This window comes from Pholcus phalangioides, unplaced genomic scaffold (genome assembly GCF_987345545.1).
Source record: "Pholcus phalangioides strain wild (caught in Gottingen) unplaced genomic scaffold, Ppha-v1.0 ptg000008l_1, whole genome shotgun sequence".
Taxonomy (NCBI): Eukaryota; Metazoa; Arthropoda; class Arachnida; order Araneae; family Pholcidae; genus Pholcus; species Pholcus phalangioides.
This window is the reverse complement of record NW_028301601.1, coordinates 11,578,836-11,605,462: the sequence shown is the minus strand read 5'-3', so window position 1 is coordinate 11,605,462 and position 26,627 is coordinate 11,578,836. Positions and strand designations below refer to the sequence as shown.

General features: G+C 35.6%; 1 protein-coding gene across 1 annotated transcript; it reads left to right on the top strand.

Moving 5' to 3' along the window:
• The first annotated feature begins 264 nt into the window (after nucleotides 1-264).
• LOC149083689 (ion transport peptide-like) lies at nucleotides 265-26,624 on the top strand. The gene is made up of 3 exons (XM_089235406.1): nucleotides 265-399; nucleotides 22,947-23,149; nucleotides 26,465-26,624. Exons 2-3 carry the CDS (start codon nucleotides 22,947-22,949, stop codon nucleotides 26,577-26,579), a joined length of 318 nt encoding a protein of 105 aa, XP_089091532.1. The 5' UTR covers nucleotides 265-399; the 3' UTR covers nucleotides 26,580-26,624.
• The last annotated feature ends 3 nt before the right edge of the window (nucleotides 26,625-26,627 follow it).

Sequence of the window (26,627 nt, the reverse complement as noted above, 5' to 3'; positions counted from 1 at the left end):
AAACGGGCGGCGTTACTACGTGGAATAGAGGGATACTGGTAAAAAAATGAAGTGGGGAGTTTTGCATTGAATACAACACACACATTGTATCAAAGCATGAGAGAGGTTGGAATAATAACAACAATAAAAAAAAAAAAAAATCATCGAGTACACCGCCCACAACACGCCATTTTACGTCACGAGGGGGCTCGTCCCTGTCCCGACCAATCATCGACGAGCTAAGATGGCGCGCGCCTTGGGTAAAAGCTTAGAATGTTGTAGTATAAATACTAGAGTATTTTAGTCTTTCAGCAACATTCTAGTAGTTTCTGTCCTGTGTTTGGAGATCCAACTTTTTACAAAGAGTTCCAGAATAACAACTGTAAAAGAAGAAAATATATTTGTAAACGTTCTTTTGTGGTGAGTCACTCGGAAAAAAATTTTTCCTCCTATTTCCTATTTCAAGTTTTTGAACACCTGTTCTTCTTTCTCGAAAATGTTCTATGAGTTCTTGAAATTATTTATAAGTTATTTTGAATGGAACCGTTTCATTTTATCAAAAACTATTTATTGCATGTATTTTAGCATGAAATTATAAAACTCTAGTTAAAATTTCAGTATTTATAGAGAAAAGTAAATTGCATTATTTGTATATGCTATTATTATTAATAAGTTCTTTTAACTCAAACTTATTCATATTAATCAAAAAATATATATCGGCTATATTTTGGGTTTCAGATAATCCTTGTCAGGAGGAAAAAATATAATTTATGCTATATTATAAAATAATAATCAAAAACCCAATATTTCTATGGGAAAGTAAATTATTTTGTATTAAAATATATTAATAATTACTAATATTATAACGTAGTATATGCCATCACTATTTATAAATTGTTTTAACTGAACATCATTTCCATTTCTCAAATAGAACTTACATTGAATCTCGGATAATGCTTATAAGAAGCAGTGTCTATAAAAAGAAAGATAATTTAAACTATATTATAAAATAATAATTAAAAAACAATTAATTACAATAGAAAAAGTAAACTGCTTGTTCGAAGATACAGCGTATGGCATCATCATAAATTATTTAATAATTCCATACGTTTACTTATCGAGTTTCAGAATAATATAATATACAACGGGGAAAATATATTTATAACGTTCCTTTGTGGGCCATTCAGTTAGTCATTCAGAAAAATTTTCCGCCTAATTCAAGTTTTTTTTTGGATGCCTGTTCCTTCCCGAATGTTCCATCACTATTCCTTGAAATTATTTTGAATAGAACCTATTTCATTTTATCAAAAAGTATTCATTGCGTATATTTTAGCACTAAAAGATAATATAGCAGAAAAAGATAATTCAAGTTATATCATTAAAAAAAAAAACTAATTAAGAATTCAATATTAATAGAGAAAAGTAAATTATATATTGCAGTGATACTATCATTATTTATAAACTATTTTTCCTGAAACTTATTTTTTATTTTCATCAAAAGTATTTATTGACTATATTTTGGATTTTTCAGATAATTTCTATAATCTTATGTAATGAATGAGGAGAAAAAGTTTCTGTAAAAATATATTTTAAGCTATATTCTAAAATAATAACTAACAATTTAATATTTATACACAAAAGTAAATTATGTTGTTCGAAAATGTATTAAATTATTAATACTATATTGCGGTGTATATCATCATTTTATTTGAGGAATTATTTTAATTGAAACTTATTTCCATTCTCTCAAAAAGAATTTATTGGCTATATTTTGTATTTCAGTTGTCTCAAAAAAAATATTTACGCTATTATAAAAATATAATTAACAATTCAATATTTATAGAGACAAGTAAATCACTTTATTCAAAGATTACATAATTTATATTATTAGTGTTATTAATGGGTCATTCTCACGAAATAGGACAAAAAAAACGAAAAGTTATAAAAAAAAAGAAAAGTCAATCAAAAATTCCAAAAAAAATTTTTAGGGACGCTTTACCTGCTAATAAATTAAATTTAGTCAGCAGTGAAGTTTTTTGAAAATTCATGATGGAAAAAAAAGAAGAAATTTAATCATGTTAAGAGATAGGCAAATCCGACGAGGCATTTTGCCTGTTATAGCACTTGATATTTTTGCTTCAAAAACGCACCATGTTTCGTTCCGATATTTTGGCATTTTATTTTCAGTTTTCAACTTAGATAAGCGCTATACTTAGACAACTCTAGACAAGCGCTATACTTAGACAACTCTAGACAAGCGCTATGCTTAGACAACTCTAGACAAGCGCTCTACTTAGACAACTCTAGACAAGCGCTCTACTTAGACAACTCTAGACAAGCGCTCTACTTAGACAACTCTAGACAAGCGCTATACTTAGACAACTCTAGACAAGCGCTCTGCTTAGACAACTCTAGACAAGCGCTCTACTTAGACAACTCTAGACAAGCGCTATACTTAGACAACTCTAGACAAGCGCTATACTTAGACAACTCTAGACAAGCGCTATACTTAGACAACTCTAGACAAGCGCTATACTCTGAATAATTTGTTTACCAACTGCATTTTTATTCGTGTTTCTCGCTCTTTTTCCTTCAATTTCAAGGGGACAACCGATTTGTAACACGTCTCTGCTTTGCTAGAGCACGAGATGCACTCTCAAAGCAAAGTGTATAGATGAACCATTACTGCAGCTTGATGTTGCAACCAAGAAATTAAGATTTTTTTTTTACTGTTTTCTCCCTTAACTTACGGTCCAGCCTCCCTTCTGGTAGCCCAATACCATGAGAAAGACATTTTTACATGTTTCGCAACACTGGTCAAGAACTAAGCACGTTGAAAACATTTGCTTTTTCGTTTCTGAACTGAAACACGTGGTAAAGTGAAAACAATTTTCACTTATATATTTCTCACATAAAAAAGTAGCCAGGATCACGACATTTAATCACACTCACCTCTTTCTTCCCAAATATAAATCTAATTTGTGAATAAATTTACAATTCTAATTGATTTAAAAGGCGGTTCAAATGATGACTACATTCTTCTTAACATTTTCAACACAAAATATGGCAGGTGGCAATTGGTGGCAATTGTAAGACTTGAACCAATGTTTTTCAAACGTCAACGAATGGAAAAAAAAAACTGGTAAAATTTTTCATTTGGCTATAAACTATTGATAAAATATATTGAAATTGTAAAAAAAAGATGAAATGTGAAAGTATACTGGCTCTAAAAATATATATTACAGTCGAATCCCATTATAACGAACTCCAAGAAACCGGAGAAAGCACTTCGTTATAACGAAATTTCGTTATAAAGGAAATTGAGTTTGTTTGCATTGTTCCTATGTATACTTATTTGAGGGATTAGAAAACCGTTCGTTAAAACGAGATTTTCGCTATAACGGTATTCGTTAAAACGGGATTCGACTGTATTGAAAAAAGAATATATCTTTGTTTTAGGATAGAAAGTTATTATTTTAAAATTGGAAAAATGCGTTTGGGAGGGACAGCCAGGAAAAGTTAATTTCCTTAACGAGTGAAAATGCAATTTAAAACAATTAAAAAAAATCTATTGATGAAAAAATTAAAAGCAGATTGGTGACTTGCCAGAAACTGGAATATAAATAGAAAGTGACAAAAAACGTTTTGTGTCTTACATTTAAAGTAAACTGCTGGGGACACAATTTAGGCCAATTTCGTGAGAATCGCCCTAATACAGTAAAACCCGTCCTTAACGGAACCTGTATTAAGTGGGAACCTGTCTTCAACGGAAACAAAATCGTGGTTCCCGTGATTCTCCAATGCCAAAATACTCATTAGAAAACCTGGATTAAACGGAACCGGTCAAACGCGGAAACGGAAAGGAAAATTGTACACTTTAACGGAAAATTTCACACAGACACAGTGAGTGTTTGGAGATCAATAGAGCAAAGGATCGTACAAAATGTTGAAGTGCTCCACCGAAATGTTTTACGCAATCTATGCTTGCAAATGCGAGTTCTATATCATCATCCACCTTTAGATTAGCCAAAATCCGTTTCTGTACTTGATGCCGTGGTTTTGATAAGCCATACGTAGTTAAGGAGTTGCTTTCTGAAACTGCAATAAAAGATTTCGGAAATCCAGTCTTTCCCACGGGAGAAATCAGTGTAAGGGTTGAATTGCCAAAATGATATGCAAGACTTACAAAACTGTATGTAAGCTGTGTAAATTCCGTGATCGCAAGGCTGACCAGGGCCGGTGTTAATCAGAGAAAGGCAAAGTGCTGCCCGGAAGACAAAATTTAGGGGTGAAAAATACATATTTGGTTATAACAAAAACGCCGTTATAAAGTCATCGAATTTTACATTGGTAGGGGCGGCAGGATCATGTTGCTCTTCCCCTCACAAAATTCCCAGTTACGGCTCTGGTGCCGAGGATGACATAGACGATAATGTACAAACCGAATCTGACACGACAGATATTGTTTATTCAGACATTGTATTCTTACATCGAAAAGTTTTTCGAAAACGTTAATTTTTCGAAGAAAAACAGTGTAGGTCAGAAATTTATGCTGATGTTTTATACCCAAAATACACAGTAACCAGTAACTATAAACTAATTAATTATTAATTTAATTTATTTTTAAATTAATTATATTTATTTCAATCACACACGTGATCGTTACATAACTTTGCACATTATATCGATTGAACCTTTATTAAGCGGAAACCTGTGTTCAACGGAAAAAAATCTCGGCCTCCCCTTGCGATTCCGTTGAAGACAGGTTTTACTGTATTGTATTGATTTTACAGTAGCCGCGCGCGCCGTATGACATCATTATTCTTACTATTATTTTAAATGTAACTTGTTTGTCATGAGGACAAACTGTCAATAAGAAGGTAGTTTAAGCTGTGATTACGAAGAATAATAATTAATAAGAATTCAATATTTATAGAGAAAAGTGTTACATTGTAGTGTATACAGGGTATCCTGCAAGTGTCAATGCTGCCTTCACCTCATCAACCGTGCGTCGTAGACATACAGTTTTAATTTAAACAATGCTTAAAAGGCGTTCAAAACCTACCCCGTACCAGAGAGTGAAAATACGGTGTCTCTAAATAAAAGAAAATCTAAATTTTTATACGGTCCCTTTGTCCTCTAACTTCCAGTAAGAAAGTTGTTGCTCTGTCTTTCCTGAGGCCATAAGAAAAAATTTCATGTTTCCAAGTGCAATATTCGCTAAGATATTACAATTCGAAATTCGGAATGAAGGTATGAAAGAACAGCAAAAGCTAACGGACAACGTTCCTTTTTTCCCCCTTATGCTGTCCTTTCCCAACTTTTCTCCGATCGTTGAATTGGAATATCTCAGCGAATTCCCTTAGAAACTTGGAGTTTTTGGAACTCTCAGGAGAGACAGGTCAACAACTTTCTTATCAGAAGTTGAGGGCTAAGGGGACCGCATGGAAATTTAGAATTTTTTTTATATTGGACCATGCTGTATTTTCAATTCAAAGCTGGTACAAGGTAATTGCTGTACATGTTTTGTATTGGGACACACTGTATTTTCAATTCAAAGCTGGTACAGGGTGATTGTTGAACACATGTCGATCATTTTTTAAACTGAAATTATACCTCTACGACGGACGGTTCGGACGGTTGATGAGATAAAGGCCGCATTCGCACTTACAGGACATCCTGTATATGCTATCATTATTTATAAATTACTAGCAAAAATTCCCGGCAATGTCCGGGTTTTCTTCATTTACTGGGAGGTTATTGGGAAAAGTGACAAACCATTGTAATAAACTGTTATACATAATATTGGCAGCATCACAGAAGTGACAAACCATTGTAAAGGCACGTGCAAGTGCATGTCTGAAACGCATTGTTAGGGAACTACGGTAACCAAAGTAAACATTTCGAAAGTGACTGTTGGGATCCAGGAACCATTGTTGCGCATTTCGGGCATTTGCCCAGCTCTGATGAACTTTTAAAGTAGCCTATGGTTCAATCCCGGTCCTGTTAGGTATATATATGCAAAATTTGGTGACGATCGGTCTGAAATTGTAGATTTGTATAAAGAACAAACACACACGCATAATACTTTCACATTTACGTATAAGATTTTTACTGAAAAACTTCTTTTTATCAGAAAGTACTTATCGACTATATTTTGGATAATCCCTGAGAGGAGAAACAGCGTCAAAAATTAATTGCGCTGTTTAATAGAAAATAATAATTAAGAACATAATATGTTTATACATAAAAGCCAATTATTTTATTCAAACTACTAATTATATATTAATTATTAATTTTATAATCCCATACGCAATCGAAAAAAATATAATACGAAATTTTTTTGAATGAAATTACTAATTATTATTCCTTAAATTAGTATTAATTAGCAATGAATGCAGTGAAGTTATGAATGAAAAATTAAAATAATTTAACAACTAATATAGTGAAATGTATGAAAGAAGGAAAATAAAATTGCAGTTTTTCTATTTGAAATTTAAAAAATATTTTAATATTTGAATTGAAAGAACTTGAAATTTAAATTTTTTTGAAGTTTGAATTCGATTTTATTTTTCCAAAAGTGAAAATAATTTTTCATCCGTTGATTATAAAATAAACATTTCGTAGGAAAAAATACTACTGCATAATTCTATTTTTTTCTATTTTAGAGAATATTTAAGTAAAATAAACTGTTCATTAATTTTTTTTTTTATAGAATTTTCTCCTCGTTTTCTGGATATAATTAAGATTTTGATTTTCATTAATCTACTTTTTTTTAATTGATTGTTTGAGTTCCATAATATTTAGGAAAAACATCCATCAAAATAATGCAGTCAAATGAATAAAACACTCAGAGTAATAAAATATTTGCTTAAAAATGCTTATCTTATAAGAATTATTCAAATGTTTGAGTTAAGTTGTTTTTTTTTTAAATTTAATGTGATTTTTAAAAATTCATATATTACAATTTGAAAAATGTTTTCAATTATATTCTAAACTTAGCTTTTTTTGAGAAATTAAGATAATTTTAAATTTAAATGTTGAATATTAGAGAAAATATTTGAAATTAATCAATTTTACGTTCAAAATTAAATGGAAAATATAGTTGAAATAGCTTTTTATATATTATTTTTACTGAAATCAAATAAGTTTTTAAAATATACAAAAAACTGAATTCGATCATTTTTATTTAATTTTAAATCAAGTTGTTTCCATATAAACATAAATATGAAATAACAAAAATTTTGAACATGAAATCTAATTTTAAGCTTGAAACTTGTAATTTTTATGTATGAAAAAGCTTTCTCAAGTTAATTAATGAGTTTTTATTTTGATTATTGAACTAAAGAAGGTTTTTTAGTCTAAAACTATTTAGGATGATTTTTTTTCTATGAAAAAATCATTTTTACATCAAACTTGAAGCAAAATTCATGTGGTATTCCAAACACGATTGCAAAAATGTTATATGAATGGAATGTTTTGTTATTTTCACAGTACATTCAACTAATAATGTTGCAGGTTATGAATTGAAATTTAAAGGATTGTATGATGTGCTGAGATAAGTTATACTCAAATCTGTTAATGCACGTGTGAATGTTTTGAAATTTCATTCTAAATTTCATCTATAAAACACTGTAATTAGACAAATATATGTGACAGACCGTAGATTTTGTTTTTATAACCTCAAACCAACCCTGTAAAATTTAAAATTTTTATTTAAAAAACTTGCAAAATTTCAAAAATATATAGCAGAATATATCATACTAAAATTTTGTAATGATACAATGAGAATAGATTTTTAGAAATCATGTTTCAAACTTCAGTAAGACGTCAAAAATAGCATTCTCCGTTAAACGCGTTTAAAGTTTTAATTCACGGATTGCTTGTATGTAAGAACGTAACACTAAAGTGGATGTAACTTCGGTTCAGAGCGTCATATAAACAAAAACAGGCTTGTTTTTGAAATCACAAAGAATAGTTTTTATAATTTTATAATTTATAATTTTATTAATTTTTGTTATAAAATATAATTTTATAACAAAAATTTCTCGGAGATCTGTGATTTCACAGTGCACTCTATTTTTACAATACAAGGGATCATTTCATTAGTACGAGGTATCATTTCTGCATACACACCAAAGGTTTTCTAAGCATGTTTGTAAAAGAATCTTTTCTATTGGCACTGTTTTTTTCAACAATTGCTTTACATTAGTACTGTTTCTAATACTACGGTTTTTATCGTCATTTTTTTTTCAGCGGCGGTGGTTTTCCTTAGCATTCTTTGGTTTTTCATTAGCATAGTTTTCGCAATATTGTTTTTTTTTTTTCATCATCACTGTTACTGCAAAACTTGGTTTTCATTAGCAATATTTTTACAACAGCGGTTTTCATTAGCACCGTTTCTGCTGTGATTATTTCTCATTGGCACTGTTTCGAAACAACTATTTTTGATTAGTTTTATTTATGTAACAATCTGAAACATTAGTTCTATTAGCACTGCTTTCGCAACGGTGGTTTGATGTTATCACTGTTTCTGCAACAATCAAGTCTCATTTGTCTTATTTCTGTAACGATACTTTTTTTCATTGGTATTGCTTTGGCAACAGTATTTTTTATTAGCACTGCTTTTGCAATCGTTAAGTCTGATTAATTTTGTTTCTGCAAGCACTGATTTTTAATTAGCACATTGCTTTTGCTACAGAGCAGTTTTTCATTATCACTATTTCCACAACAATTATGTTTCATTATCACTGTTTTTACATTTTTAATTATTACTGTTTTTGCAACAGTTGAGTCTGATTAGTTTCATTTCAGAACAACTCTTTCATTAGCAATGCTATTGTAACGAATACCTTTCATTTACATTACTTTTGAAAGGATTACTTTTCTTTAGCATTGCTTTTGCGTCAGTTAAGTCTGCTAAGTTTCATTTCCGCAAACATTGATTTTTAATTAGCATTGCATTGTTTTTTCTACAGTGATTTTTCATTATATACCACTGCTTCTCCAAAAATTATTTTCGATTTTCATTGTTTCTGCAACAATTATTTTTAATTGTCACTACTTTTTCAGCAGTTATGTCTAATTATTTTCCTTTCAGTAACAATTTCTTTTCATTAGCATTGCTTTTGCGTCAATTATTTTTTCATTGGCATTGCTTTTGGAACAATTGTGTCTTATTTGTTGTATTTCAGCAAACATTGCTCTTTCATTAGCACTGCATTTGCGACAGAGCAGTTTTCCATTATCACAGTTTCCGCAACAATTATTTTTCGTTATCACTGCTCCTGCAAGTCTGATTAGTTTCATTTCCGTAAACAGTTGTTTACACTGCTTTTGCAACAGTGATTTCTCATTAGCACCGTTTCCGCAACAACCATTTTTTTCATTCGTCATCAATATTTCTCCAGTAATGCCTTTCAAAAAGCTGGGCTCTATCCTTTTATATTATCAAATATATATATATTTCCCACCCTTAACTATAAGTTTCATAAAACAATGCTTTTAAAATTTCAAAAATAAGTAAAGCTAAATAAAAATAATTATAGGATCAGAGAGCAGACCCTTTTTTTTATATACAGGATTGATGTTGTTCCAAAGTTGATGATGATAATTACAGCTTTGTTTTGAATTATCTCAGGATCGTTAAAGTAATTTTCGGAAATCACTGGTTTTACCAATGATGTCTCTCTTTTAAACAAAAAAAATTCAAAGAAAAGAAACACTCGTGTCTGGAGAAGAAGAAAAAAATGCTCACAAAGTGTAGACGTTTGTCCGGATAAAACAAAATAATCGATTACGTGAGAAAATTATCGTTATTTATTTCCCTAAACACGGGGTTTTTCTCCCCAATACGATGAAGCTCGAAAACTTTTCTTCAGCCGAAAAATAACAGAAATAACTCTCCGATATTGAAACCAGACGAAGAAAGAAAATGAAAACACATTTATTTTGAAAAATCAATGACTTTATAACGTGGTGATTACAATATAATGATTAGGTTTTTTCCTTTCTCTAACACGTTATAATCTAATATAATTAATCACATTATCACTATTATCAGTCGGTAATTTGATTGATTGCGCCTAAGCTTTGATAAGACATACGCGCCCGTATTGGGGATGATGGTTATGATGACCCGTAATGATGACCATCATGGCAGTTAATCAAAATGTACAGGCCTTTTTTTCTCCCGTCATCGAGGATTGTGGATGAAGGGTTATCGAATTTTATTATTGATATTAAAGTGCTTGAGATTGATTGTCACTAGGGTTCATGGCCCCCACACAGGAGGGGAGGGCCGACAGGGCTCCAGCCCTGGGGCCCGGGACGGTTATCATCATTTTTTTGCTTTTCACGCTATAAATTAGCCGCAGAAGGGGCCCGTTAAAAGTCTGACCGAGGGGCCCGCAAAAGATCCCAGCCTATGGGCCCCGCTATAGGATGTGGGGGGCCATGCTAGGGTTACCTGACGTCCGAACTTACGGTCCGTAATACACTTTTTACACACAATGAATATTTTCTTAAAACATCATGTTTATATATAGAACTGGAAGAAGAAAAGCCTTTAAATGTAAATTATAACATTGTATGAGACACAAAGCAAAACAAAGAGAGGCTGTGGTGGTAGTTATTTCCATGGCCCTCCCCTGGTAGGAGGTGGTTTAGAGGGCTTTGGTCTGAAAAGGGCTGGCCTGGCAAAAGTACTTATAATTTTTTACATTATACAGTCGACGCTCGATGTAACGACCGGCTACGTCCCATCGAAAACTGGCGTTGTACTGGGAGGGTCGTTATATCGAAAGTAAAATACAAGTACAAAGGCCGCAATAGGCCAAACGCCCAACGATGTGGCTGAAAAAAAAAATGCCCTACACTACATGCATGATGTTTATTCTGTGAAAACATTTGGTACTGATCCTACCGGTCGTTCTTACTGAATAGTCTCTATACAGTGGGGGCGTTATAACGAACGTCGATTGCACTATGAACCCGCCTAGAAACGACGAAATATCCCGGCCTAAGGTGTCATTAGATTTTTTCCAGTGCCCCATCCTCTGCATACTTATCTCTGAACACAAAACAGGGGTCACGGTGTGATTGGTAGTGGCATAAGGTGGCGGATCGAGGCTTTGGTAATACCCAAGGGTGTGTGAACATAGTGTGTCCGTATTTCCGATTCTGGAAACCCGCGTCGTCTCCGATTGGTAAAAAACCCGAATTTCAACTACTTTTAGCTTGAAATTCTGGGTTTTAACCAATCGACGGGGTTTTTTAGTGCTCTCATCTGTTTCTCCAATTATGAGGTAAGAGTTAGTTAGGTTCTACGGAACCCAAGCAAACATGAATGTTCCTCTCATATAGCTTTTATAATAGCATTAAAAAATTGTACAGCTTTTCGAATCGAGGAAACTCTCTGATAGGCTCTACGGATTACCCCCGGGGTTCCACAAAAGATCAGCTGGAAACCGATGGGCTGAATGGCCCGCCGTGTCCGAAGGGTCGAAGACCCCCGCTGACTTAAATAGTCGTTTTCTTTCTTTCATAGCGAGCACAACTCCTGTCTATCGCCATGGCCAATTTACTACCTAGTTAGTTTTGCCGGAAATGTGAATGTGCATATCTAATAGTCTGAGTGTGTGTATATAGTGTTGTGTCTGATTTGTCAGTGCTGCCATCTATATAGTAGAAACGAAGTGGATGAAGTATGATGATTGAATATTTGGCACCATTGTAGGCTTGCTGCTCTCTGTGGAATAGTCACATCAATTTTTTTTCACTGGTCTTTGCGCGCCCCCCCCCCCTCTCCAATTACCTGCCGTGGATTCCTTTTACGTAATTCTCACCAGTGGCTCCCTCCATGAAACATCCCAACGAATTAAAGTCGTAAAAAATGTGGAAAGAATTGAGAAATTCAATCACCAATATCTCTGCGAATTTTCTTTGAATATTTTCTGGTATGATAAAAAAAAAGAGAGAGACGCAAATTTTTCACTAATTGACATTTTTTTAGACTGAAGACCGTATAAAAATTAAAAAAAAAAACTTACCTTCTCTCAATTTTTACTTCACAGGGATGAAATCAAAATCCCAGCTCAATTTCCTTTTTCTTCGCTGGTAGTATTTTAAATCCTCTTTACGATCAGGAACGTAATATTGCGTCCAAACGCCAGTGGAATGAATTCGATTCAGCTGACTGTTTCCTTCAACCTCTTTTTTTTCCTCATCGCGAAGGTTTATTGCAACTCTATGAAACGAAGTTGTGCGTGTGTGGCCCCCCCCCCCTCTGTTCTCCCACCACCATCGTGATATCTCAAGGAGGTAACGAGCAACTGAGATAGCGATGGTAGTAGTCAGCTTAACCCCCATCATCGTTCTCCACGGGCAATTCGTCCCTAAACACATACAATGTATCTTTCTCAACAGTAATCTATCTGTTATGTACTGTACCTCTAGAAGTGAGAACAGAGCCGTCTTAATAGTATCATGGGCCCAGGGCCAATTGATTTTTCTGAGCCCCTACCAAACAAATTCTCGAAAATTTCAAGCAGATCTCATTTTTGTGAGGCCCCTCTTCGCTTGAGGCCCCCGGGAACGGGTGGGCCCATGCCTTAAGACGGCACTGAGCGAGAAAGAGAACAAGTAAAACCAAACATGCAAAACAAGTTTGTTGGTGAGGGCAAAAAAAGCGAGTCACTTACTAATACTCTCTTATTCAGTTATCTCTCTACTCTGTTCCTCTCCCTTATTTCTTTTTTTTTTCTTGCTTTCCCTTCCTTAATTTTTTTTAATGTGGGACAAGGCTACCACATTTATCGCCTATACGTGTATATACAGGTCATTCAAATTCATCACCAAACAGCTTGTACGAGAAGGGGATATTGTTAGAATCAACCACAGAATTTCGTTAATTTCCTACAACATCCTGAATAGATCGATTATTTTATGTTAATAACTTATTTAGAATCGCTTTATGCTCTAAGGAGATTGTGAGTTATACAGGGTCGATACTATCAACCACCCAACAATTGTGATTCCTTGGGAAAAACTAATACGGAAATGTGTTTTCGGTTTTTTGATTTGACCAAGAATTATGGAGTTATAACGCATTAAAAATTGATGACGTCACTTTCGAATCTTGCCAAATTCACCGAACGTGCATCAAACGAATAACTTGGCGCTTTTAAGCGGATAGTAATGCTGCAACCCTGAGCGTAATCAAGAAAGCTAAAGCTGTGTAAACAGTTTTCTTTTTCCCTTGTCCTTTCCCCCAAAAAATTTCACTTAACAGTAAAGGGAAAAATATACCACATTTTTTGGCAAAAAAAGTGTTGTTTCTGGGAAAACAATTTTTCTGATAGATCTCGTTTGGCTAACGCTTTACAAATCTGGTGCTAAATTTGCCAATATAGTGGGGTGAAGATAACATGTAATAACAAGGTTAACATCACTCTATATACACCATAGTTTCCCAAACCTATTCTTCCATCACCCCCTTCACCAGAAATTTTTTTCTCTCATCGCCCCCCTCCCAAACTTAATTGAACTCATAGGATCCTATGTTAAATCATTAGCTTGTATCGCACCCCCACCCCACCCCCCGGACTGTTCCATAGTTCACCAGGGGGCGATATTACCCAATTTTGAAAACACTGCTGTACACTAATAGGAAAAAAAAAGCACCAATCGTGAAAGAAAATAACTGAACTTGGCTTGTAACGGGGGTTCAATATATTTTAGTTGATTTCAAATTAGTTGCAACCACTGCAGGGGTTGAAATTTTTCCTTTTTCGTTGGGGTGTCTAGCGCGTAACTGACCGATAGAAAACTTACACGTCACAAAATTTCAAAACGTTATATATAACTCCCTTAATATTCATCCGATCTTAAAATGGAAAAATACTAATACAGTCAAACCTCGTTAATGAGCCACTCTTGGGAGAGCAAAAATATGACTTAGTAAGCGGGGTGACTTGTTAAGCGGAGTAAGCCATAGCTGTGCCAATTCCTACCCGAGGACAATTGGGACTTCCAAAAAGTGACCCGGTAAGCGGAGTGACGTGTTAACCGGGTGACGCATTAACGAGGTTTGACTGTATATAAAACACTTTTCTATATTAGTTTTCCACAAGGAAAACAATGTAGTTGATTATTGTCAATAATACACCATATATTTGTGTGATTATTGGGCGGTCACGATAGTATCCACCCTGTATAATTCGTTCCAAACAGCTCCGGATGTACGCTCTCTTCAAGAAGCTCTCTCCTGAAGTATTTTCATTTCACAAACCATCTCTTCCCTGTTTCATTATTTTGCATGATTTCCAGTGACGTTTTAAGCGTCAAAAAATGTAGATGATGCGGCAGAACATGAATGGAGATCGGTGGGTTTCAAATAAAGCTTAGTAGATTGCGCATGTTATTGAAGTTGACACTTTGTGATGCACCAGTCAAAAAATAGTGAGTTTTACTGAAAATTTTTCATCGAAGGTATATGGAAAGTGATACGCTTTCCACTTCACTTATTTTCTGTGTGGAACTGCGACAAAAGCTACTATTTCGGTAATTTCATCTTCACTCGAAAAGACCGGTAGGGAAAACTTTTCATAAAAATGTTATTGATTTAAGGTGTGTTGATCTCTTTCACAAAAATGTGTAAAGTTGTGATTGCCAACACCCGTAACCAAACATCGTTAAAATCAAACATCGTTGCTCATTTGGATATCTTAAGAACAGATATCGCAACGACTCGACAATTAGGATGTGGTCACCGAATGCAAATATCTTGCGAAGAAATATCAAGAACAAATAAAATGGATTTCACTTTCACTATCGGTTTTAAATCTGAAAAATTATGGCAATTTTTGAGCTACCTCAGTTTGTGATTATCACATATTTTACAGTTTAACTTGGTTATAACGACCGCTTAGTTTTTTTAACGACACCTCGTTCATAACGTCAACAATTAGTGGTTCTCCCCAGGGCCGTTTTAAGACTATCGTGGGCCCCGGGCCAATAGATTTTTCTGAGGCCGTACCAAACAAATTCTCCAAAATTTCAACTAGATCTCATGTTTGTGAGGCCCTGGTTCTCACTGATTCCCATAGAGCGTATATGTTCAACCCATGGTCCTTAGGGAATGCGCTAATGAGCTGTTTTTACCAATTATACAGATCTACAAGAGTAGTGTGGCTGGGTATCGTCCATGAATGAAAATGGAAACTCGCTAACGTAGTTCCTATCTTTAAAAGGATGGTAGGGAAACCATTTCAAACTATCGCCTGATGAGTTTAACTAACTCCCTCTGCAAATTACTGGAAATTATAATCAAAAGGCAACTCGTGAAGTGGATGGAGGATAATGATTATCTGTCGGAAGATCAGCATGGGTTCAGGAAAGAGAAGTCGTGTGTAAGTAACCTCCTTTGCTTCTAAGATCATGCGACTAAGTCTTTGGGCAAAGACAAAAATATCGATGTTGTTGATCTTGATTTCCAAATGGCTTTCTATCGGGTGCAATATGGTAAAATCTTAAAGCGCTTGCGTGAGATTGGGGGCAACTTGCTGAATTGGATAGAATCGTGGTTGCAGGATAGGTCCCAGCAAGTTATGGTCAGCGAAGAATTTTCTGATTGGACAGGTGTCACAAGCGGAGTACCCCAGGGAAGTGTCGTTGGATCCATAAACTTTTCAATTTTTTATCGATAAACTCAGTCAGAGACTTGATGGTATGGTTAGCAAATTCACGGAAATCATTAAATTAGTGGGTGTAGTCGAAAATCAAAGCGAGAGGAGACAACTGCTCCAAGCCAATTTAAATAGGATTGTAGCATGGGTAAATGAATCGAGCATGATCTTCAGCGTTGACAAGTGCATGGTCGCTCATTTTGGTTCGAACAACCCACGATTCACTTACAAGCTAAGCTAAATGGGAAAACTATTCCGGATGCAACTAGGCTCACCGATTTGAGAATTCTCATTGACGAATGGCTTAGGTTTTCTGAACATTGTTCCGCGGTGGTCAAAAAAGCAAATAGAGTGTTCGGTTTGATTCTCAGAAAGTTCTCTTCGCGTTGTCTCAGATTCATCCTTCCGCTTTTTCGAGGCCTAGTTCATCCTGCGCTGGAGTATGCCATGCGGTTTTGGAGATCCTATCTTCAGAAGGATATGGACTTGGTTGAAAGGGTGCAAAGAAGAACCACTAGAGCCTAGAGCACCGGCGGGTATGCAAGGCTTGAAGTATGAAGAGAGACTTGATTCGTTCAGTGTGTTTTCTTTGGAACAACGTAAGCGTGGTGGATTGAAGTATTCAAGATTTTCAAGGGGATCGATACATGATGGATCGTGAAATGTCGTTTAGCCGTCCTTTTCAAGTGCTTCGACTCGGGGACACTAGTTTCCCTTAGTTAGGGATAATTCTAGATTATTGCGTCGCAGAGAGCTCTTCATCCAACTGGGTTGTAAATACATGGAATAGCTTATCTTCAGATGTCGTGAATTCTTCTACGATGGACACCTTCAATAAGAAATATTATTAGATATGCGGGAACAATCGAGAAGCTATCAATATTTAAAGAATGACAACCATATTTCCATGGGCAGATATTTTAGTTGTTTAGTTACAACTTTCCTTTCCTCGTACAATAACCGACTGGAACAACCTCCCGCCAAACATTATTGATTGCACAACAGTTTCAGATTTTCTCTGCAATATCAATCGTCTCTGTCTAACTTCACCTCCGCATTCCCTTGTATAGGCCTCGGCCAACCAATATTGAATAAATAAATACTTTTTCTGACTAATAAGTCAGTGTGTTTTTGGTAGCTGTATTTAGATTACGGCAACCATGATTTTATAGGATTTTTCCTAATACTATTTTCCTCCTTTTATTTTTTTCCAGCTACCTTGTTGGGCAATTTGCCTGTTGTGGTCCCTAACTTTGTATTTGTATATTTGATTGTGTATTCTTTATAAGTACTTAAAAGGTCTTGAAAACGTTAACCTTGGTTATAACGACACCTCGGAAAAAACGACAGGGGGATTCCCCCGATGTTGTAAAAACCAAGTTTGACTGTACATCCCAAATAAAATTTTTATAACTGATTATAATCATTAACCCCCATAAATTTTTGTTATCGAGTTCCGTTTTTGAATGCACTTAAATATCACTGGTTGCCCCAATCGATGCATCACGCTATGAAATAAGAAACTACCCTTATCGTGTTGAAGTCTCAATAAAGGTGACCTATTTTATGTAAATTACACAGAGAGGTCAGTTAAAATAAAACGGAAGAAAAAAATGAACGGAAGAAGGAAAATGAAGAAAAGTGCGTTTTTTTTTCTGTATAATATTGTAGAGAATGATTGGAAGGGAAAACAAAATGGCGTCAAAAAAGAAGGAAACCTTATGCAAAATACTTGGCATGCTGTGGAAAAGTAGATCGTTTTTTCGCTTCTCAGCGGGTGAAATTTTCATAAAGCCTTCGCTCTTAAAGGGTTTTTTTTTTCCCCCCAAGCTAAAATACCAACAAAAAATGAAAACACAACAATGAGCGAATGTCAACAATCTCATTTCTGTCGCGAGTATTGGAACATTCTGCAGACGTCGTTTAAGTTTATATGGAGATATTTGATTTTAATTACTGCAATTTAACGTAATAGAGTAGAACCTCTTTTTAACGCGGAACTCTTTAAAATTTCCGCCGAGACTTTTCACTTTAACCGAATTTCATGTTATCCGACAAGCATGACAGAAAAAAGGATTTTAACATTCTATTTGCGTCAGGGTGGAATTTAATACCGTGTAAATTTATACAAATATTATTCACACTGAATTGATCATCAAGTTCTCTTTTAAAAAGCTCTGTTCCTTGTACTTCCTTCAATTTTTAAAACGGAAACTGTACATACCAGCAGCATTCAATCTTTTTTTTTTCTGGTAGTTTTTGGTCGAAAGTCGGCTTCTGGTTCATCATCTGATCCACTCTGATCTTCGCATTGGTTACATGCAGCGATAATGTCATAGTCTGTCTGAATATCAACAGTTGGAATGTTTACATCGACGTATTCTTCGAATTGATCTATACCGTCAGAATTCCACGATATTCATCTTTTACAATCATAGACGGTTCTTGTGCTCCGGTTTCGTTTCCAACGGCATTTATTTTCACATCGGGGGAATCCACCATGCTGCAAAGCTGTTCTTAATTGTCGCAGAAGTGGCATTGAACATTGAAGGACCGGACACACCCCCCACTTCACATCTCAGAGAGATATCGAAGTGTTCCCGAAGGATATGTGTGTCCGGAAATTTTATTACACAAGTAGCAGAGCCGCTTCCGACAAAGGCAATAAAAGTAAATTGATTAGTGGCTCTTCAAAAATTATCTATACAACGATGTCATGACTTTGAAATATACATATAGATTTAGGACAGGCCGGCCCAATAACAATGATTGATCTAGAAATCTCGAATACAACACACGTCGACCGGCTCTCTGCGCTGGAGCCGTCCTTAAGGCTCGGTGAACGTTCTGCGCTAAACGGCAGCCTAGGATGATGACATTCCATTCGTAGTTACATAGGCGCAGAAGTGACAGAGTCTTTTGGAGCATAGTTTTTAGTTAATGGTGGTCATTTATCAGCTTAAAAGGCCTCGAGAGGAACTGACCGCTGCTTGCGACTCATGGTGAACGGACAAGCATCTAACGATCCACAGCACGTGCACACACGGATTGACAAATCCTTTTACGTTAAGCGATCTTCCATTTAAAAGCTTCATGTTAAACTAATTTTTGAACATTATATTGGCATAGAGAATGACGGGACCAAGAATTCTTTTCACGGAAATCGGAATTTCATAATTTCATGTTAAACATGGGTTCATGTTAACGAGGCTCGACTGTAATGCCGCGACTTATATAGCTTTGAAAGTTGATTTTTAGGTCTTGCGGCTGATTCAAAGCCACGTTCTGTACAGTAATTTTTGTTCAGGTATTCTAGCTTCGAGGATTCTGATGAAATTTTGAGCATTTTTACTCCAGGATTGTGTTCAATTTATTAATGAGTAATGTTATGAAATTCCTAAAAAAATTAGAAGGTGAGTTAGACATAAAAAATTACATGTTTGGGAGGGGAGGGGGGGGGTGACTTTTTACACCTGGGAAACATTGAGGGAAACGAAAAGTATATTCATGGCAACAACTACTGTCACATAGAACATTGATAGAAAAAAAAATTGTTGCGTAGAACATTGATAGAAATCACTGTTGTGCATTAAATTGACAGGAAAATATATTTATGTAGCACATTGTTAGAAACTGCGTACGACATTGGAAGAAACTGTTGTGAGAAAATATTTTGAGCACAGGACATCGTCAGAAGTTATTGTTGTGTACGACATTGTGAGAAAATATTTTTGTGCAGGACATTCTTTTTTTAGAAATCATTTTCTGTACGACATATTGTGAGAAAACACCTTGTGCCTCACATTCTTTGGAAATATTGTTGTATACGACATTGTTAGAAGTTATTGTTTCATACGACATTATTAGAAGTTATTGTTGCATACGACATTGTTAGAAGTTATTGTTGCATACGACATTGTTAGGAGTTATTGTTGTATACGACATTGTTAGAAGTTATTGTTGCGTACAACATTGTTAGAGGTTATTGTTGCATACGACATTGTTAGAAGTTATTGTTGTATACGACATTGTTAGAAGTTATTGTTGCGTACGACATTGTTAGAGGTTATTGTTGCATACGATATTGTTAGAAGTTATTGTTGTATACGACATTGTTAGAAGTTATTGTTGCGTACGACATTGTTAGAGGTTATTGTTTCATACGACATTATTAGAAGTTATTGTTGCATACGACATTGTTAGAAGTTATTATTGCATACGCAGTACGACATTTTGAGAAACTACTGTGAGAATATTGCAGGGCATTGTTTTTGGAGTTATTGTGTCGTTCGACATTGTTAGAAGCTATTGTTGCGTGCGACATTATCAAAAGTTATTGATAACTAAGACATATCGAGAAAAAATATTTTCGCTCAGGACATTGTTAGAAATTATTATTGCCTGCGACATATATTGCGAAAAGCTATAGTTCCGCAAGGGAATTAATTAACAGAAAATATCTTTCTGTCGGACATTGTTAGGAAACATTGTAGCGTACCATATATTGAGAGAAACTAGTCTTGCGCAAACTGACAAAAAAATACAGGACATTGCCAATTCTCGTCAAAAAAGTAGCCAAACGTGTTAAAGACGGCCAATTATGGCTGAAATGTCTAAAAAAATCGCTAATGGGCTGGAAATAGAGGGTTGTTGCAAATCGCAGTGAATTAAAATGTACCTAACGAGTAAAAAAAGTGTTGAAAATGACAAATTATAATATATAGTGAATTTTTTTATTTATAATCATAATTATCGTAGCTATCATTTATAAATAATGAAAATTATCTTCAGTCACGTTTACGAATTCAATTAAGCTTCATTGTAATAAAAACGGAAAAAGTCAGGGTGTAAGGTGGGAAACAAGGATGTCCCATAAAATACAGGTCATAAAGCCAATGGATTGGATTCGTGAGATTGATTTGGACCTCACTTTAGGCCAAGGCTATCATACGGCCTAAAATAAATGACCATAACAAAAGCTTTCAAGACAAAATGAATTATGAGGAAGTTTATGTACCTGATGTGGGACCTTGATTCACATAATTCATTCTTGGTCAGTATTCGTAGTTCGTGGCAAGTGCACCGAACGCCCCATCTCCAGAAACGTTACATCCATTAATACCCTGATTAATTAATAAATATTAAAAGTGGGGTGAGGCCTAACTTTCAAGATGATATCTTTTTAGTTTCTTCGAACAAAGCGATTCCGAGAAATCAGGTTGTATAATAGATATTATCTCTCTGTGTGTATGCGTTGGATGACTGCCAGCTAAAGGTCAGTATACGCCACTGTCCCCATTTTTTTTTTTTCGGCCAGACTCGTCCTATTTTTCTCACGGTCTTCTCATGGAGAGTGTTAATCTGGATTATGCGACCACAACACGCATTTGCATAGCGAAAATGGTTCGGACGAACAATAAAAGGGCTTTTCTTGAAAATGCATGTTTAAAAAAAAATGAGCCCATCCTCGATACCATCGATTATTGGGATCTTAATTACCCATGTGATCATCGGTGATGTATTTATTCACTCTTGTCACGACATCGCTTTAGTATGAGGTGATTAGTTTTCGGACGTGAACACTTGGAAGCGAATTCATACCTGTAACCTATGCGTGATAAACCTATCAGACCCTGGAACCACAAATGTGTGAGGGTTGCTTTTTCTTAATGTAGAATTTTTTTTTTGACCTCAGGGAGTTAACATTTGAAAATTCCCTAAAATGTATGCTCGGGTCTGAAACGGATAAGTTAAAACGAAAAAATTATGGATAAGGATTGAAATTGAGTCTCTGGTAAGACCTGACTCTAATAAAGGATTGCGTAAGTTATGAGTTAGAAATAATGGTAAATATGAACTTCGTTGGCTTTCCTCAGAGGGCAGCACTTAAAGTTGAACTTTCGGGGGTTTTTTAAGATGACTTACAGGAGAAAGGGTGATTTTTTGCATGAAATTTAGTAATAAAATTCTGGAAAAAATTGTATGTGAAGATCTATATATCCTGCATCAACTTTGCTGAAAAAATTTAAACGAAGTGAATTATATTTGCCACAAAAAAAATTGAAATTTGAAACTTTTTCTCGAAGAAGAGTACAAATGCATACACAACACGATAGGTATCCCAGTTCCTGGCCCGCGAGCGGTACTAAGATCAGATATTTGGCCCACAGGCTGAAAAGGTTGTGCACACCTGCTTTAGACGAAGATGAAAATTGAAAAGTGGACTGGATAAAAAGACCGAACTTAAGAAGAAGATAAAATTTCATACAAGGAATTGAAATTGGGATTCAGATAAAGATCAAACTTCCGATAAAGAACGAAACTCAGACGCGTTGATAAACATCAAACTTTTGATAAAGATAAAAAATTTAGCTAAAGATCAAAATTGAGACTTGGAGGAAAATCAAACATAGAATCAAAGTTAGCATCAACTCTGGATGAAAGTTTAGGGAAGTGTCAAAATTAAACTTGTATAAAGATAAAAGAGTTTAGTAAATGATCGAAATCGAATCAAAAATGATCAAAAATCAAACTCTAGATGAGGTCCAAAACTGAAACGTGCATAAAGACCAAACTTTAGGAAAAGATCAACGCTTGGAAAAAGATCAAAATTAAATTTATACAAAGATGAAAGTGCACAGAAAAGGATAAAATTAGACTTGGGTAAGATTGAAGTTTGGTAGAGGATCAAAATTGAGACTTCGATATAGATCTAACTTAACAGGAGGTCGCAATTGAAAGATGGATAAAGATGTCGAACTTCAGGGGAGAGGTCAAAATTGGGACGGGGATAAAGGACGAACTTCAGATAAAGGTAAAAATTAAGCTTTAGATGAAAATAAAAAACTTTAGATGAAAAAGATCGAAACTAAGACTTGGATTAAGATTGAAATTGAAAATTGAATAAAGATGGAAATTGATCGATTGGTATGAAAGTTCGTATTAACACTGGATGAAGGCTTACGAAAGGGTTAAAATAACACTTGTATAAAGATCAAAGTTTAATAAAGGATTGATAACAAAACTTGAAAAAAAAAAGCTTATTGGTTACATTTACTCGAATGTAACCAATACGTTTATTTCGTGCTTTCTTCAAAGTTTTTTAAAAGAACCTTAATAAATAAAAATAATTACACTTTAAAGTGTAATTCCGGCCTAAGAAAGATAAATGTTTTTATTGTCATAATTGTTTCCCCATATTTACTTTTATTAAGCATACTGCATACTTCTTTCTCGTGTATTTTAAATATTGGTTTTTCCGATTTGTTTTTCGTTCAACAGATGGCACTGCTTCGAGTTTTCTTCTGCCTGTGCGCTTTGTCAGTCGTAGCCGTGTACGAATGCGCGCACATATTAGAGAAGAGGAGTTTCGTCTCGTTGGGATGCATGGGCATGCACGACAAGTCCAAATACAACAGACTTATCTCAGTCTGCGACGAGTGTTACGAGCTTTTTATGGAGCCCGATCTACATAAGTTATGCCGGTGAGTATATGTATTTCATTTTTACTCGTTATAAAACGTATTTAAGCGGCTTTACTTACGATTTTCTCGAAAAGGATGGCATAGAGGATAGACATGATAGAAAATATAATTTGGTTGCTTCTTTTTTTCTTTTCATTAAAAGAACCGCCGTGTTGAAATCGAAGTATTTCACGATAGTTTATTTTTCTTGCAAAGAGAATACATTACAAAATTTTTTGCTTCCAGTAATTGGCACATGCAAACCGAAAGTTCAGGCGTCTAGAAATATCACATCACGGAAGTTTGTGTGGAAAAAGCCCTTCATATATGATTCATGAGCTTTCCAAGAAACGAGAAAGCAACCATTCACGGAAAAAATCAATTTATGCGCCTCTCCGGAGTCTGTGAACTCGTTATAGAGAGGATTGAGAAGTGTGTGCGACATAAAACATAAAAATTCAGAAATTTGTTCACCTCCATGAAGCGAGTACCCGTAAAAACTCATGAAGGCTAAGAATATCATCAGACGGATTTGTCTGAGATCAGCGCTGCAATGGTTGACAAATGATATCATCGCCTTGAACGATACAGGTTCTTCATTGTTTGAGGTCAGTCATTGGATTATTCGACCCAGAGATTCTGAAACGTCAGTCGAGCCAAACATGCTTATTTGCAAGATGCTTACTTACACAATAGTTATCGCCATATAGCAGTCGCTCCCAACCTTTTTGACTCGTTAAGCTCTTCTGGTATCAATTTCTATGGTTAAGCTTACCTGCCCTTTGGCCGCTCTCTCTTTATCTACTGATTTATTTTATCTTCCTGAAGCGGCCGCGGGAGTTCAGGTTGGGAACCATTGCTGGAGAGAAACAATGGCGTGAGACGGTTATGCTGTGAGGCTTCGACTTTCGACACAGCTATCATCCGTATTGACAGTAATTTGTCTTTTTTATCTTGCACCCTTTCGAAATTACGTATTTAGAAACAGATTTTATAACTTCTTTCCTTTCAAACCGTAAACAGTTCTGTGTAATTTTTAGCCATTGTCTCTGTTAACAACTTCAGGACCGCCTGGAAGACGGGTTCAAAATCCCTGATTTAGATCAAGGATGCTCAGTCTTTTGGAGATTACGGGCCACTACATTGGTTTAGAAACCAGTCGCAGGCCGCTAAAATTATCTGCAAGTGTATCATGGGAAACTTGAGTAATTTGGTAATCTTCAGTGGGCTACTTGAGGAAATTAGTAATCGGTCGCTAGAGGAATGTGGGAAAATCGCTGATTTTAACCAACCAATACTTTTAGTTCATTTTTGCGAATTTAAAATTGAGGTCGTGGACCACATCAGAGGACCCTGAAAGCCACATTTGACCCGCGGGCCATAGGTAGAGTATGTATAATGCAGATAAATGTGTAACAACCTTCCAGCATCCAGGCGTGAATTCAGAGAGGGCGATCACCCCTACCAAGATTCACGAAACGCCGCTGTGGTGGTCGAGTGGTCGTGGTGGCGGACTCACATCACGAGGACCCGAAACCAACTACGACTCCCGCTCTGTTTTCATAGGGAATATAAGCTGGTCATCCAGAGGGCTTAGGCCATGGTGGAAGAGCGATGCGGCGTCCGGAACACTAAGCACCTAAAGACCACCAGCTGGTAAGAACACACAAAGTTGAGGTTACATGGGCAGGTGCATATGCACGTCGCCAGCAGGCCTCGAAGGAGGCCCACGAATAACACTATAGACACACATATATATATATGAGATATATAAACATATATATAAGTATAACACACATATATATATACAAACATATACATATACCCCGTATAACAATACATACAAGAAAGATGGCATTCATTATTGACCGCAACGGAAATCAAGGAACTTCACTGTCTGTTAGAAGCTGAGCACAAAGACATTGTGAGATAACTTTAAAATATCTCATCTCATGCCAGAGAATCTGAGTCTGAGTAACGATAAGGAGGGACTGTTATCAGTTTGTGAGGGAACTCAAGCATTCATACTTTGGCACTGTTCATCGCGAGCCCCACCGTCGCCATAGTGATGGTCGGCTAAAGATGGCCGGCTTTTCTGTGGTTCCCAACTTCGAGGCGCAAATGCGAGCCGGTCTCCTCGTTAAAACGTCCCGCCACAGAGAGCAATAGGCCTAAAGACAGTACAAATATTCAGTCATTACACTTCACTTCTGAAATATAGATGGCAGCCACGAAAAATCAAACACAACACCATATATGCACTCAGACTGTTAGGTAAACACACTTACACTTCCGGCACAACTCACTAGGTAGTAAATTGCCCATGGCGATAGACCTGAGTTGTGCTCGGTTTGAAAGAAAGAAAGAGTCACGAATAATAGGAGAAATATTGTAAAATACGTGAGTTGGCATGGTTTTGTGCATGCTTTTGCTGTCCGAACTGCGTAAGATCATTTTTCGGGTTATAATCATTTATGAGAATCGGCTGACGTAACGTCACATTGAATATTGAAGGACCTGACTCCCATCTCAGAGAGATATCAAAGCGTTCCCAAAGGATGGGTGTATCCGGAAATTTATTAATTTATGTGAAAATAACAATGTTTTCTGATATATATGCAATAAGAAATCTGGAATGGAAATTGTAATCGCATACACCGTCCACATTTAATCAACTCGTAATTGTGCCATTGTCCTTGTGTAGATAATGACACAATAATCGTGTCTTGTATATGATAGAATCTAGAATTGAATTTGTCTAATCTAGAATATATCAGTCTCATTGATTTTTAGTAAATACGCCGGAATAAGATATAATTTGTCACCCATATGGCCGCCAAATCCATTTCATTCACGACCGTCAGTAGCCGATAAAACGACTGACGCTTGTCTTGTCTCTTTGTATGAGGTATCTGTGCTGTGCTACCTCTCTTGTTGACGCATAAGACGGGTTACTTTCATAGGTGGAGATAGACATGGAACTCTGGGGGGGGGGGACACGATGATGATGTCAACTCATATATACATGTATACATTAGATCAGTCAACTTCACCTTTGACCCGTATCTCCGCCCATGGTTACTTTGAGCGTGAATGTTGTCTACATGTTTCCACACGACCCACGTCTTATTGTGGAGTAGATGTGCGTTTCATCCAGGAATTAATTGAATTAACTTCTGCAAACGTCGAAAGTTCGATGATGTTGCAGGAAACATTTTTCTTTATTCCTTGCAGTGTTTATTGCTGACACATCTGTGATACTTTATTTACCTGTGTTTAAATTTACATGAAATGATTAATTTTCACAGTATATTGATCAATTATCCGTAATTACAGGTCAAACTGCTTCAACAACGCCTACTTCCCAAAATGCGTCGAAGCACTTCTCCTGAGCAGCGAAAAAGACGAACTCAACAACTCCGTTCAACAGCTATACGGCAAAAGGAAATGAGTAACGACTCCGCCATTTTGTTCCATTTTTTTTTTTTTTTGAAAAGAA